Source organism: Orycteropus afer, unplaced genomic scaffold (genome assembly GCF_000298275.1).
Source record: "Orycteropus afer afer isolate SDZICR_OR568_19922 unplaced genomic scaffold, OryAfe1.0 scaffold00189, whole genome shotgun sequence".
Lineage (NCBI taxonomy): Eukaryota > Metazoa > Chordata > Mammalia > Tubulidentata > Orycteropodidae > Orycteropus > Orycteropus afer.
This window is the reverse complement of record NW_006921776.1, coordinates 3,918,188-3,934,067: the sequence shown is the minus strand read 5'-3', so window position 1 is coordinate 3,934,067 and position 15,880 is coordinate 3,918,188. Positions and strand designations below refer to the sequence as shown.

Sequence of the window (15,880 nt, the reverse complement as noted above, 5' to 3'; positions counted from 1 at the left end):
TGAGTTTATAATGCATTTAAAAAACAAAACAAAACAAAAAAAAACACTTTTCTTTCTCTAACAGGACTATTAAGTCATATGCAAATATTAATGAAGTGCTTATTTTTTTATGTGCATTTGAGGTAAAGAAAAATATCTGAGAGTTACAGATTACATTCCTTTACTAGTTTGGTTAGGATTTTTTGCTGTATTATGATTCACAATGGCTTGAAACGACAGTACTTTGTCCTGTTAAATAGACAATTGCCTCATTATTTGTATGCTTTTAAGTCTTATTTTAGAGGCTTACTTAATGGTAGATTTAACAGTACCATTCTGGACAATCTAACATTAGTACATTGACTATAATTTTCATTGTAGTTTCTTAAAAATGGAGAATTTTCATATACTTGTGATATTGACATGTGGGTGTAAAATCCTTCCATAGTTTCATGATTATTTTTTCCAGTATTTCCAGTTGTCTTTAAAGAGATTCACTTTTAAAAATTCTTTTGAAACATTCAACTTTACGGGTGTTAGAAACAACTGCTTTCTTTTTGGCACTCGTGTTCTTATCACTTTGTGTGATATTTAGCTATGTGAGTGTACTTGACATAAACTTGTTTGTAGTAAGCACAGCTCACTGGAGTTAGGCAAATATATGAGTAGTGTGACTAAGAAGTGTGTAGGTATTTTAGGGAGTTGCTAAACAGAAGGGGAGAATTAGAAAAATCCATCACATGGAAGTCATTGTAAGAGCACACCTATTATTTAGGATTTTGCTGAGTCTCTATTTTTAGGTACTAATCAATTTTTTATTGATCATCAATTTGTTCATCATCTCTGAGTGCTTCCTAAATTAGACTACTCTTTACAGCAACAGATTGTTATAGAAATAGAATCTTTGTTAGAACGTTCCTAATAATTTCACCCAGAATAAATTGGTTAATTTTATTTGGAAGGACTGTGGGCTGTGAAGCCAGGTCATGGTATTTTAAATCTTAGCACTAACATTTTAGTGGCTGAAGTAATATTTTTAAAATATTTAGTATCCCAATAATTTGTAAAATGAGTATGCAAGTATCTGCTACTTCAGCAAGTCGAATTACAGATATTTCTCTCCCCCTGTCCATCTTAATTTTCTGAACTTGTATGTTGTGCATGTATTACATTTTTAACTTTTTAAGAAAGAGCAAATACATATAATGTTGAAAATTTCAGTTAGTTAAGTTAAACTAAATGAGGTACTGTTTTCTGGGGGACAGTGTCAGTCTTGGCTAGAAAAAAGCTCTTTGTATCATGTCTAAACTTCAGTTGTATTTTTATATAGGTAAATTTTATTTTTTAAGTTTCCATTTTATCAGAAAATGTTTTGGTTCTTAAATAACATGATTTTTACCTGCTTTTCTTTATATAAGAGATTTGTTCCAGTATGTTTCACTTCTAAGACTCACTTTCTGTTCACAGCGTAATACTTTATATATCCGTATTTTTCCTTTCTTTAATTTTGTACATTGTGGTGGACAATTTTCTTTTTCCTTTCTGAAATACACTATTAGAATTATGTTGTTCTTGAGGGAATTAGGGACAATTATATTGATTGCTTAGAAAGTAATGAACACCAAATTATAGACTGTATACGCTTCAGAAAATTGTTTAATTAAGAAAAGGGAAAAAGAATGATAAATAAAAACCTAGATCCAGAAGTTGAGAACAAAAGTTTCTCAGGTGCATTCTGAAAAAAAGGTGGGGGGGGAGTTTAATTGATTTTAACTCTGAATCTATAAAACTGGTTATGAGGACCTAATCTTTAAGAAATGATAGTCACTCTTAAGAATTGTAGTAATTTGGCCATTTACATAGGTGTTTGGTTTTTTAAAAAAACTTTTAAAAAGAAGCTCTGGTGGCACAGTGCCTAGGAATTTGATTGCTAACCAGAAGGTTGGCAGTTCAAACCCATTAGCTGCTCCTCAGAAGGAAGATAGGGCAATCTACTTCTGTGAAGATTTACCGCCTTAGAAACCCAGTGGGGGTCGCTGTGAGTCCAGATGCACTCGATGGCAATGGGTGACTTATTAAAGGCTACTGCTACATTAAAATAAAAAATAAAAGCTATTGATTTTGCTCTTTTTTTAAAAAATTAGGAATAGGTTTTACCATGAGTCTTAAAAAACTTAAATACTTACTCTCTTAGCAGAATGATCTCTCTAATTTCTCAAAGACAGAAATTGTGTCTTTTACAGAATACAATAAGGAGATCCTTGGTATAGCAAAGGAGCTCTGGTGGTGTAGTGCCTAAGGCATTTGATTGCTAACCAGAAGGTTGGTGGTTCAAACCCACCAGCCACTCTGGAGAAGGAAGACTGGGCAGTCTATTTCCATACGGATTTACTGCTTCAGAAACCCAATGGGGGTCACTATGAGTCAAAATGACTCAATCGCATTAAGTTTGGTTTTTTGGGTTTAGTATAGCAGGATGGTCAATAAATATTTCTTCTATTAAATATATTGTAAATATGCCCCCAAATGCAAGCATTTAATTATATTATAATCAGCTGGAATAATCTTCAGAAAATAAGGCTATCAATGTTTCCATAGGTTTACTTATTTTTCTGTAGATACATATTTTAAGAAGTTATTTTTTTTTAAAGTAACTTCTTTTGTTCTGATCTAATGAAAAGCCTTAGATAAAATGCTACCTGCACTGCACACATGTGAAAATTATGCCTATTACCTTCGTTTTGTCCCTTAAGAGGAAATTCTAAATCTAATTGAAATGATAAATTACATTAGACAAAATGACTGATACATAGTTTAGATTAAAGCCTTCACTCCATCCTAAATGCATCATTTGGAAAGATTTGGACATTATTATTTACTTACTTATCTAACTATAAAATCAGATGCAGTGGTGAATGAGTAAAATAATGCTGTCATTTCAGCATATGGTACTGTGGCTCAGTAAAAGCAATCATGTTACTCTGACAGTGTCAATTATCTGTGATTGAGGAATTGAATTCATCCCTGTGAAGAAACAGTCCTTTTGTGAATATACCATTTGGCCCTGCATTCTCAGATTAAATCATGTAAAGTTACCAAATAATTTTGATATTTCATTTTGATTTTTAAAGTAATCCCAAGTAAAGTAAACGAAATATTTTTTTTTTAAATGCAGGGGTGATCTAGCTTAGTTCAATTTTTTAAGAATAAAAAAATGGAACTGCCTTCTGTTGATCCCAACATTCTGTCAGGTGTCTGTAGAAACAAATGCATATTATAAACCTTTGTCTTACCCTCACTCAAAATAAAACTTCTTTCTTCTCAATTCACGCTTATTGACCTCTTAGAATCTCATATCTTCCAATGTCAGGTTCCATCTTCCCCAGTTTGTTTTTGTTTTCAGCCAGATCCTTCGCACAGCTGAATCTTTTGAAGGACTCAAAAACAGCCTTTGTTCAGAATTCCTTTCCTTTCATACAATATAGAGACATAAGGAAAAGAAAACTGATGACTTTTAACAGGATACTGTCAAATATATACATTTTTGTTTTGATCCTCACAGTTACCTTGCAAACAGACAGCAAAAATGTTACTAGCTTTTAATTAGGAGACAATCAAAATTGAGAGCTGTATTCTCAACCAAGTTTTAGGGTCGCAAACCCAGGAACTCTTGCATTATAAGTAAGGAGCTCTGGGTCGTTGTAAGTTTATATGTAAATTCACTTTCTAAGGAATTCACTACAATGTTTCCATCCCATGGCATTTTAGGCCCTGGAGTAAGTCTAGCTAATAAACTTACTTAGATTTAGTACTTTATTTAATCATTACCACATAATCCTGATATAATGAGGTTGCAATTTTCTGTCAAGTCTTCTGTTAAAGAATTGTTCATACATAGCCAGCGTATTTTTTAAAATGCAGGCTTAATCATTGTGCACATAATCTACAATTGAATCAGTGTCTACCATATATATGTGCCTTTGATAGCTAATTGCATTACATCATAAAATGTATTTGTAAAAACTTAGTGTTTACTATTTATTCAAAGCAGTCTAATTCTTTATTTTTTATAACAGCTTAATATTATCTTCCTGGTGATCACATTATGCAAAATGGTGAAGCACTCAAACACTTTGAAACCAGATTCTAGCAGGTTGGAAAACATTAAGTAAGTGTTTTGTATTTTAATTTTAGTACTTGACAAACTGAGTAAAAGGTATTCTCCACAGGGAACACATGAATACCTTCTGTCAACTGTAGATATTACCCAAAATGAAATTTTACTGATCAAGGTTGAGTCTTACTGTTACTGTGTCACAGACATTGGTGAAAAAATTAGGTGTAATAATTTCTGTCTTGATCCAGAGCCAAGAAATTGTTTCAGTGGCTTCAAGGAAATTCCATATCACTGTAGCAATTTCATTTGAATTTAAAATGCAGTTCAAAATTATGTTCCTGTTTGCATGGCTGATATGATTATATTAAGTTTGTTTTGTTAAATGACTTTTTGATTTAAGGATTCTGAGCAGTTCCTACTCCTAATTCTGTTCTCCTAAGAGAATTTACTCTATTACTATTGTTAACTTGAAGATTATCTGTTGTTTTCATACTAATTAAAGAAGTGTTTACTTTATCTGAATCCTGAATAAAAGCTGCAATGTACTGTCAATGGAAAAAATGCTATCTAATTAACAAAAATCTTGATAGCTGTTGCTTCATTAAATCATCTTAGGCAAGCATTTTCTGAGTTATTTTTAAATGAGGCTGTTAATTTAAGATTTGAGGTGGTATTCAAATTGGCTATAGTGGGATTATGAAAAAATATTTTTTATGTAAAAAATGGCAGATTTATAGTAAGGGTAGATTCTTAACAAATTAGATGTTTTAGATAGGCTAGTGTCAGCTTCATTGCATGTTGCATGGTAAGAGAGAGAGCTAATCTTTAGCATCTCTCTCTTTTCTTCCTTTTCCTCTTTCTGTCTTCTCATCTACACCAGTAATTACCGTGTTTGTGATGGCTACTATAATACGGACTTACCTGGGTAAGGTAGAACCCTACATTAACAAATTTATGGCATGATTTATATTTTTTACAATCCGTCAATATCATGAATTGCCCTTAATTTTTATAATTATTTTGGAATATCTGATTTGCTATAGTATTTTTAAATTACAATATGCCTTTATTTTTTAATTGCTTGCCTCTGCATTTTGACTTTCTTAATTTTAACTAATTTATAAAATATATAAATGCTTTCTATTACTTTCTATTTTAATTCTGTCTAATAATTTTGTTTCTCTTTTCTGCTTATAATGCTTTCTAGCTATGAAGATAATAAGCCATTTATCAAGTAAGATCATTAGTTAGACATGGAATGCACTGACTTGAAATCCTTCTCATTCCCTCCTATTTTCTACAGTTCTTTTCTCCTTAAGCTATTCATGATGAAATCTCTCCAAAATTATTTTATTTTGAAGTTGTTCCCATGTTTTTGTCCCATTTCAGCTAGGCTTCTTCATGCTTTTAGTTATAAACTTTAGGCTCACCTAAGATTAGTTTATTAGAATCGAAAGTTCAGGTGTTAAGTGATTATCTGCCATTTAACCTTTCTGTATGTGTCACATTATTCAGTGTCTATATGAGTATACCACAGGAATAAAAATATAGGTGTACACTAATTAAGGACTCCTTAATTTATCTTACCAAAATGCACATAAAAGAGAATAAAGTCATTGAGGGTTGTTTTACACCTTGTATTTTAATATAGTTTTGTTATCTTGGTTATTCTGGAGTAAGACACGGTCATACCTGCTGTTGCTGTTTTCACTGGAGTCTGCAGTACTAAATGCTATTGTTCTTTCTTTAATCAATGAAAGGTTAAAGTCAAATGCTGTTGAATTTGAATGTGAACATAGAGAAAGTCAACTGCTACTACTGAACTCTTAATTTTAAATGTGATATGTCTTTACTCCCTTTGAACCTGTTAATAACATTTTCTTCATCTTTTCAGGTCTTGGGTGCTTGGCGCTTTTGCTCTTCTGTGTCTTCTTGGCTTAACCTGGTCATTTGGGTTGCTTTTTATTAATGAAGAGACTGTTGTGATGGCATATCTCTTCACCATCTTTAATGCTTTCCAGGGAGTGTTCATTTTCATCTTTCACTGTGCTCTCCAAAAGAAAGTAAGTGAGTGAAAAAATAATTCTGTGCTTTGCTTGCTTCTTTGATTTGATAATAAGTTGATACAATAAAAAGATTGAAATAGAAAAGATTTAAGTGTAACTGGGCATAATACTATTATCTGTTGAGGAACTATGCTGGCATAATGTTGAAAGCATTTGGCCGCTACCCAAAAGGTTAGAGGTTCAAACCCATAACCATTCTGGGGGAGAAAGATGAGGCAGTCTGTTTCTGTAAAGATTTGCAGCCTTGAAACACTATGGAGCAGTTCTACTATGTCCTAAAGGGTCCTTATGAGTCAGAACTGACTCAATGACAGTGGATTTGGGTATACTATTTTTAAATTACATCATATTAATCATAAGCTCTTTTCATTATCTTTCTGGAAATTCAAACAAAATACTCAAAGTTGAGGATGGAAAATGTTAATCTATACATAGATGTGTGTGTGTATAGATGATCATATATAGAGATAGATACAAAGTTGAAAATACCTTAGCTGCCATTTCAATTTAAAATTTCCAGGCCTTTTACTAGGTATCATCCTTTCCCCATGTGCATATGTAATGTAGTCTTTTTATTATGTTATTCTACATTTATTATTTTATTCTGTTGGTCACTACATTGAACAGAGAAATAGAATTGTGAAAGTGAAAACTATTATGTTTTCAGTACTGACAAGATGATAGTGTTGTTACTTCCATCAGTTTTGAATAAGCTATAATTTTGAGATAATGACAGTAGAATGTGCAATACTGACAGATAATGTACATTCACAGAAATATAGGCATTAGGCAAAACCAACACTGAGGTATTATTTGGAGAAAATACCATTTTGATTGCCATTGTCTTGGTTACACAGTATTTCAGAGCAGTTAATAGTCATTAAGTACACAGAAATTTTTTATGAGGTATGTTTTATTTAATAAAAATGAACTTTAACTTTCTAAACATTGTATAAGATAACCTTAAGAATTACTTTTTTAAAAAAATATACTTATATTTCCTACATAAATTAGCATTATATGTACATACATTTGACATATCTATATATTTCATGCTGTTTTGCAAAAGGTGTTTGACATAAAGCATAGACAGAAAAGATGAAGTAGTCATTATTTCTAACTATGTGTATTAGTTAAATAGATTTTACTATGCCTTATAAATTAGTAAGGAGCTCTGGTAGCACAGTGCCTAAGGCATCGGACTGCTAACCAAAAGGTTGGTGGTTCAAACCCACCAGCCACTCCATGGAAGCAAGACTGGGCAATCTACTTTCATAAAGATTTACTGCCTCAGAAACCCAATGAGGGTCACTATGAGTCAGAGTCAACTCGATGACAGTTTTTTGTTTTAGCAAATTGTGGCTTAAAAGTGTTGTGTTGCACTCCTTTTGAACATGTGTATGTAATCTTGGATACGTTCTATTGGGTGTTGCTGGGATGATTTGTTAAGGATATGATATAAAATGATTAAATTAAAATTGTAGTTCTTATTGCTTGAGTGAACATATTAGGCAAAGAAATGCTTTGAAAGCACAAACCCATTGCTAAGTTCTAATAGGTGCAATTAAATAAAGCTAAGAGGGTGAAAATGCAAGTGTACTTAGATTTAGAAGGTCATCTGGTTACTTTAATTCTCTAATTTTAGAAAGAATAAGTGCCAAAGTAATGGATTTTGTAGGCAGATCCTGAGCATAGAATTAAAGGAGAAAGAAGCCTTTGAGTGGTTGGTTGGTTAGTTGGTTTGGGGTATACTAGAGAAAATTTTTTCTTAAACAACTTCTCTTTCTTGTCTGTCATGCAGTTTCAAAGTCTGGCTCCAAATCACAATAAAGCATGTTTATAAGTCAGTATCCCTGCAAACATCAGCCCTGCACCTCTGCAGTCATGTACTACCACTCTAGGTGTGGTCTTATTATTTAGCAGTTGTTTGGACTTCCCTTTTTTAAGTGCAGTTTAAACTTTCTTTTAGGTCTAACAACTTTTTATCTATTCATATATCCAGGCTTCAGGGTAGTAGGGAAATTACATGGGTAACTCATTAATGTGAATGGAAATTGCATAAATAGTTCCCTTGTGTGTTAATGAAGTGAATAGACATCTTAGATTCTCTACACTAAATGGTAATGCTAGACACATCAGAAAATGAAGAAAACATTACATCCTCGTTAATGGCAAATGTAGCCAAGTAATTTTTTCTTTATTCTTGTGCCAAAGGAGTTTTGTCATTTTAAAGAGGTTACTCACAAAACTACAATCCGGTAAAAGAGGTTTATGTATTGACTTACCTAAGAGGACCTGAAGCGTATAAAACTTAAATGACTGAATTACAGAGTAGTTAAAATTATTAAGCAAGGAAAATACCGAATTTTTTGCCTCAAAAACCCTATGAGGGTCACAGCAATTTTTCATATTTTCTTATGAAATTTTGCAAAATGAGGTTACTAAGTATAAAGGTGAATAAAACTTTTTTAAAATTATATTTGTATAAATTAATTACTAACACATAAAAAAACAAGATATAAAACATTTCTGAATGCTCTATAATATTTTAAAGAGACTACTAACCAGTCTAGTGGACAGAAGTATTTCTCTGATTATTACCTAGCAGTTTCAGTTGAACTGATTTTGCAGGTTTGATTTATGTTCTCCATGGATAAGTCTTAGTGGAACATCTATTCTTTGTTGGTTGCCTCCACTGCTCTTTTAATTGAAGAGAGAGGGCACACAGAAATGTTAACATTAATCCCTGGATCTCATGGTTATTCAATGCAGGTACGAAAAGAGTATGGAAAGTGCTTCAGACACTCGTATTGCTGTGGTAGCCTCCCAACTGAGAGCCCCCACAGTTCAGTGAAAGCATCTACCACCAGAACCAGCGCTCGGTATTCCTCCGGCACACAGGTAACAAAGAACTTGACAGCATCTTTAATTAACCTTGTTTATAGAAAGCCTACTGAGACATGTTCTCTTCAGATGCACTAATTGTCTTCTCATTATAAAGATCTAGGTGGCAAATACTTGCTTTTTTAGTAATTTGTTTTTGATTTCTTTCTAGCTATTTATTCAAGGTGTTTAAATGAAAACATCCCTTTTTGAGGGAACTGCTTTAAGAAATTTTTATAATCATTTTGTTATCCTAAGCTCGTATAGTGTAGTGCCTACCTCATAGCAGGCACTCAATAAACATTTGTTGTACACTCATTCATCTCCACCTTTAAAAAAAAACAAAACATGTTTTTAAGAGTGAAAGATTAAATGTCCCTTACCAGAGAGGCAACAGGGCAGTATAGATTTCCTTAGGTTAGGCCAGATACAACACTCACTCTTCAGAAGTCCAGCAGATAAGCCTACACATGTTTTTTTAGTGTAAATCTTTTGCATCTTTATAAAGTTGGGAAAACTAACATGACATATCTATCTTGCTATTTTATATCATTAGAGTCGTATAAGAAGGATGTGGAATGACACTGTGAGAAAACAGTCTGAATCTTCCTTTATCTCAGGTGACATCAATAGCACTTCGACACTTAATCAAGGTCAGTTACTAGGAAAATTTGAGTTAACAATATAAATTTTGTATTTTTTTTTGCCAATTTACAACAATTGTAGAGAAAATGCTTAACTTCTCTCTCAAAAGGATTTATATCACAAGCTCTGTTGAGCCAACTTTTACTGTCATTAAGTACATATAAATTCTTTCTGTTCAGTAGTGTAATGCAAAAATAAAATTTTAAACTCTACATTTACATGGAAAGACGGGAGAAAAGTAATCACTGAGAACATACTTGCCCACAGATTTAAATGCTTTCCTAGTGAGTGCATATTTAATCTTTCTACCAAAAGGTATTTATGAAAGTTTTTTTTCTAAGACACCAATATAATTAGTTTTATTACTGTTCATATTAAATAGTAATATTTTTTGTAGTTAAAATTTTTATTTATAAAGTTATTCACTTTTAATTTCTTTCAAAAAGTGAAACATTAATGTTAAAAGTTATGGTAAATCTTTATAAATTAAAATAAATCAGACTACATAAAGTTTTTCTAATTTGAATGACTAGTTTTGTATGTGTCTACAATTGCAACTTTAAATTTATAGCCTAAATCAATATAATTCTTATTTAAAATAAGCTGGCAAATGAAATAATTTAGCAAAATAAGGGCACACACATGCAAACACATGTACTCCTAAAAAAAACTTAGTAAATTTCACTTTGATATGGGGAAAGAAATAGTTTATTGTCTGTCACCTTGGAAAGGTAATTTATCCAGATAATTTTCAGTTTGACATACTGACTTAAAATATAATATATAAATTATATTTTATCACAATGAAATATTTATTATTGACATTTTTCTGATAAGATTCTGGTTTAAAATAAAAATAGAGTAGTAACCAACCTGAATTTTAAAACATTATTAGCTATGCAAACAATGTTTGATAAGTATTGAGACATTTGTAACTTGTCAGTTAGAATGAGTGAAACATGTGCTTGTTCCGTTGCTGTAATGTTTTGTCTAATTCACTTAAGATTACTATCAAAGTCTATGAATTATTCAGTGATTCATTTTGAAACCTGGCAAATAAGAATATGGAATGAAATTTTTGCTATACAGAATTTGTGAATGGTCTAATAATTCATTGTACATAGTGCTTTTACCCCTCCCCTCAGCATGTGTGCTTTTGCATATACTAAGAGAAGCTTTTTGCAATGTGTCATAATTTTTACTTGTTTGTGAAAGTTATTTTTTAGTCCTGCTTGTATCGAAGTTGGTATTAACACAGGTGTTTTCTTGAGGGATAATCCCACACCTGTAAATTCAGAAAGTTTGAGATTCCCTCTTCTGGGCCTCAGTGGCTAAGTTTTTAATATTAAGCAGTAACATCTTGAAACATAATGTTGATCGCTGTGCATTTAATTGCCATTTTTGTTTAACAGTGATTTTGTATAAATTAGTAAATGTCATCCCCGCAGGTGTTTACTTGGGGGACTTAGAAAGCACCTGTGAATTACTGAAATTTAACTTCCCTCTCGCCTTTCTCCTCCAAATTAGTAGTTCAAATACAGTCAGAAAATTTCAGCAGATTTTCCATTGCCAACTTGTCCACTACACTTGATGAATACAAAAAAATACTTTAGTGCAATTGTTACACTAAAATAAGAGAACTGATGTATTTTTTTCTGTTTCTTTGCTTTAGGAATGACTGGCAATTACCTACTAACAAACCCTCTTCTTCGACCCCACGGCACTAACAACCCCTATAACACATTGCTCGCTGAAACAGTTGTATGTAATGCCCCTTCAGCTCCTGTATTTAACTCACCAGGTGTGCTTATACTTACGAATAAAACTACCTATCTTTGCTGCTAAACAAAGCTTTTACCTATCCCTGTTTCTAAAATACAGACTCAGGTTGCCATAGCTTTGTTATTAGATCCTGAATTTCTCAATTTTTAAAAAAAAAAAATGTGATACTGCCCATGCCAGGCTTCTAAAACTGCACTATATTATAGTAAAACCTCAGTCATGATAGTAATTACCAATAATTATCCATGTTTTTAACACAGGTGGCATAAATCTTAATATATTATTACAGGACTGACATCACATGGTCCGAGAGCCCATCTTCAAGATATATATCATTTAGAGGTATCCTATCTATGTAATAATATACTGTTCAGTTGACTCTAAAGCTTGCTGACAAAATTTGTTTCTGGAATGAGTTAGCTAATAAAGATAATTTGGATGCTTAGGTATAGAAAACTACGTCCAGTGCTATCAATATAACCAAACTATAGTATAGTGCAGCTTTATGGTAGTTTTTCTTTTTTCTTAAGAAAACTTGGAGAATAAAGTTACTATCAGTCAGTTTATACCTATAGTTTTTTATTGGGGGCTGAGGTGAGTTTTCACTAACTCATCCTGTATTACTGTGTTTTCTAATAGCTATTTTTTTTTAACCAAAAAAGCATATATGTTTAATATTAACAGAAATTTAAAGATTTTGGTCAAAGTTATTGCATAATTACTGCTAGCATATAATCTTTATTTGTGATTAATATTTGCCACTAAATTAAACACAGAACTTTGTTTCCTTTTTATTCCTTAAATTCTTTTTTTTAACGAAACTGCAGCTTCTTTTTTCATTCTCTTGTTTTCTTACTTTCCTTGTGCTTTCCTCTAGCAACCTACAGAGAGACAAGTATGGGAGTAAAACTTAACTTTGCCTATCAAATGTAAATTTTTTCAGCATGATTTTTAACGGGCACAATTAAAACATAACTAGCAGTCATGAAGTAGACTCAGCGGGCAAGTGGTTCACAATTTGCAACCAAAATGTTACCAAATTCAAACAGTACGTCTGTACTGCCTTTTGTCACTAGTAAAGGTCTGTAGCAAATGCTGTCCATACTTAAGTATATGCAATGCTGAAATAATTTGCTCCTTAAAGCCTGAAGTATCGTCAACCAAAATGCTTAAATAATTGACTTATCATTTCTGCATTCCCACAGTAATCTTGCTACAGGCTATGGAAAGTCTTCAAGTGAATTACCTGAACTTGGGCAGAAAAAATTGCCTCTTCAAAACCAGTCAAAGATGTTGCTTAAATCTGCAGTATATCATAGAAAGCACCTGGATTATCCAGTATATATTTTTATTTTTATTACACAATGATGGAAAAGAAAAATCTTTCACAAGATTGAATCTCTGCAGAGAAAACAGATGCTAGCATGTGATCCATGTGTCACCTACAACTGAAAATGCCAAATATTTTGTAGTAGTAGATCTTAGAAAGATTGGGACTCACATGCAAATTTATAAAGCTGGAAAACAAATCGAAGGAGGGAAGCTTTAAAATAACCATTACTACTTTATTTTGTTACACATGGAATGTGTTATAAAAACTGAATTATCAATTATTCAGTTTTAGAAGTTGGGGTCAGATTTTTTAAAAAAATAACGAGTCACCAACAAATGTAATCCTCCTATTTTCTCTGTTAATGATAATTTTTCATACATATTGCTCCTGAAGTTTATGCTAGATAATGCAGAGATAGTTTTTTTTTTTTCTTTCTGAAAGAAATTACGTTTTCTAGGATAATCTGCAGCTTTAAGAGTGGAGTGAGCACTAAAAAGAGAAAACTCACTATTTTTTCCAATCAAATTTTTTCCTAAACTCCTCCAAGCCTTGCATACAATGCAGCAGCCTCACAGTGGTCAGTTTCATTTCAATAACATCATTTCATTCTTTTTTTTTCCAGACCTATCTGTAGACAAGTGATTTTTTTTTTCCTCTAGGATTTTGAGAATGAATAACCTAACTTTCCATGATGCAGACATTTAATTTTCTCTCAAACTTTTTTTTTCATTTGCCTGAGAAGCACTGTGATGTCTTAGTTTACATGTTTATGTGTCTGTAGAAAATACAACTCTGACAAGTAGAGCATGTTACCATATTTTTTTTCCTCCTAAACCTCTTTTCATATCTTCAGCAGGCTTTGATATCTTTCATTCCTTTAGAAACAAAAAACTAGCCAAGGCTGACACTCTTCTCCCATTCCATAGTTAATATTTATTCTTGGTTTAATTTCTGTGAGCCATACTTAAGAAATTTCTAACATTTCTGCGTCTGACCTCCATGCCCATGATGTCTGTGGGCCAACTTTGTATAATAGACTCTGCTGGTTCATTTGGTGCTGTCACTGTGACTGATGCAGACTGCAGGGCTGCAGGCAAACTCTGCCCATTAGAAGCCTGGGGCCATTGCTGTTACTAGAGAGATTATTAGTACCAAAAGATCAAAATAATAACAAATACTAAATGAAAAAAAAAAAAAAAGACTGCTATTGCTGGTAATCTAATTTGTTGAACCCTTGCTCTGACTAAGTTGCTGAGAAGCTTAGAAATTCTTCATCATGTTACAATAAATCATTTTACTTTCTTTTATATATCAGCTACTCTTAGGCCAGATAGCCTGAGCAGACAGACATGATGTGAGTTGTCCAAAGTGAGTCATTCCACCTGCTGTCTATCGTGTTGTTGGATGGTGCTTGTGGGCCCCTGGTCCAGTTAGTATGAGAGATGGCTGTCTTTGTTTAACACAAATTCTTTGTATCTGTCCATTTTTCTTCATTCTTTTTTTTACTTCATCTCCAGAAAAAGGAAATGTTAGAATGTTGTTTAAAAAGTTGCTTGCCAGTTATGTGGGTTTATGTTGTACATTTGCCTTTAGTTTCTGTATGTGATTTATTCCTTTTTAATTTAGTGTTGTTTAGGACAAATTCTGTCAATTTTATTTTTATAAACCATAGTCTCGTACTTTAAAATGTAAATGTCACCAACAGATTGCTTTGCATTAACTATGCAAGGGCATGGAGTGAAGTTGTCTTTGTTGTGTCAGAGATTTGACCAAAAATGAATTGATAGCTACTGTCTCCCTGAAATTGATAAAGTAATATTCTGTATGCCATCTTCCCTCCCTGGAAAACAGTATTACTCTTTAACATTTTTTCCTGTTATCTAAGGGGTTACAACTGTTAACAGTTGGGAATGCTGGAAAGCCTGGCACTTTTCAAGTGTTAGCTTTCATATACAACTTTGTCCTGAACGACATTAAAAAGTCTTGTACAAAAGAATATAAGAATTCTTTAGAAAGGAACAGAGGCAGTAATGGAAGCTCCCCCTTTTCTGTTGCAGGACATTCACTGAACAATGCCAGGGATACAAGTGCCATGGATACTCTACCGCTAAATGGTAATTTTAACAACAGCTACTCACTGAGAAAGGGGGACTATAATGACAGCGTGCAAGTCGTAGACTGTGGACTAAGTCTGAATGATACAGCTTTTGAGAAAATGATCATTTCAGAATTAGTGCACAACAACCTACGGGGTGGCAGCAAGACTCACAACCTCGAGCTCACACTACCAGTCAAACCTATGATTGGAGGGAGCAGCAGTGAAGATGACGCTATCGTGGCAGATGCTTCATCTTTGATGCATGGAGACAACCCAGGGCTGGAGCTCCATCAGAAAGAACTCGAGGCACCACTCATTCCTCAGCGGACTCACTCCCTTCTCTACCAACCCCAGAAGAAAGTGAAGCCTGAGGGAACTGACAGCTATGTCTCACAGCTGACAGCTGAGGCTGAGGACCACCTACAGTCCCCCAACAGGGACTCTCTTTATACAAGCATGCCCAACCTTAGAGACTCTCCCTATCAGGAGAGCAGCCCTGATGTGGAAGAAGACCTCTCTCCCTCCAGGAGGAGTGAGAATGAGGACATTTACTATAAAAGCATGCCAAATCTTGGAGCTGGCCATCAGCTTCAGATGTGCTACCAGATCAGCAGGGGCAATAGTGATGGTTATATAATCCCCATTAACAAAGAAGGGTGTATTCCAGAAGGAGATGTTAGGGAAGGACAAATGCAGCTGGTCACAAGTCTTTAAAAATGCAGCTAAGGAAATCCAAGGGTCACATGCAAGTATTAATCATAATAAAGACCCCAACGGCCCCATGCAACTCCCTCAAACTCTGCTGAGACGGCTCTGTCGATCTGTGGTTCTCCAGTGTAAAAAAAAAAAAGATGACTGAACCTTGCAGTTCTTTGAATTTTTATAAAACATACAAAAACTTTATATATACACAGAGTATACTAAAATGAATTATTTGTTACAAAGAAAAAAAAAAAAGATGCCAACCAGGTATTTTA

At 33.2% G+C, this 15,880-nt stretch overlaps 1 protein-coding gene across 1 annotated transcript in view; it reads left to right on the top strand.

Moving 5' to 3' along the window:
• ADGRL2 (adhesion G protein-coupled receptor L2) overlaps window positions 1-15,617 on the top strand; it is a 193,202-nt gene extending 177,585 nt beyond the window's left edge. The window contains exons 17-24 of the mRNA XM_042781872.1: window positions 4,056-4,147; window positions 4,977-5,021; window positions 5,304-5,330; window positions 5,991-6,159; window positions 8,935-9,063; window positions 9,602-9,698; window positions 11,363-11,491; window positions 14,863-15,617. Of these exons, the coding sequence (XP_042637806.1) occupies window positions 4,056-4,147; window positions 4,977-5,021; window positions 5,304-5,330; window positions 5,991-6,159; window positions 8,935-9,063; window positions 9,602-9,698; window positions 11,363-11,491; window positions 14,863-15,617 (1,443 nt within the window). The remainder of the gene's footprint in view (window positions 1-4,055; window positions 4,148-4,976; window positions 5,022-5,303; window positions 5,331-5,990; window positions 6,160-8,934; window positions 9,064-9,601; window positions 9,699-11,362; window positions 11,492-14,862) is intronic.
• The last annotated feature ends 263 nt before the right edge of the window (window positions 15,618-15,880 follow it).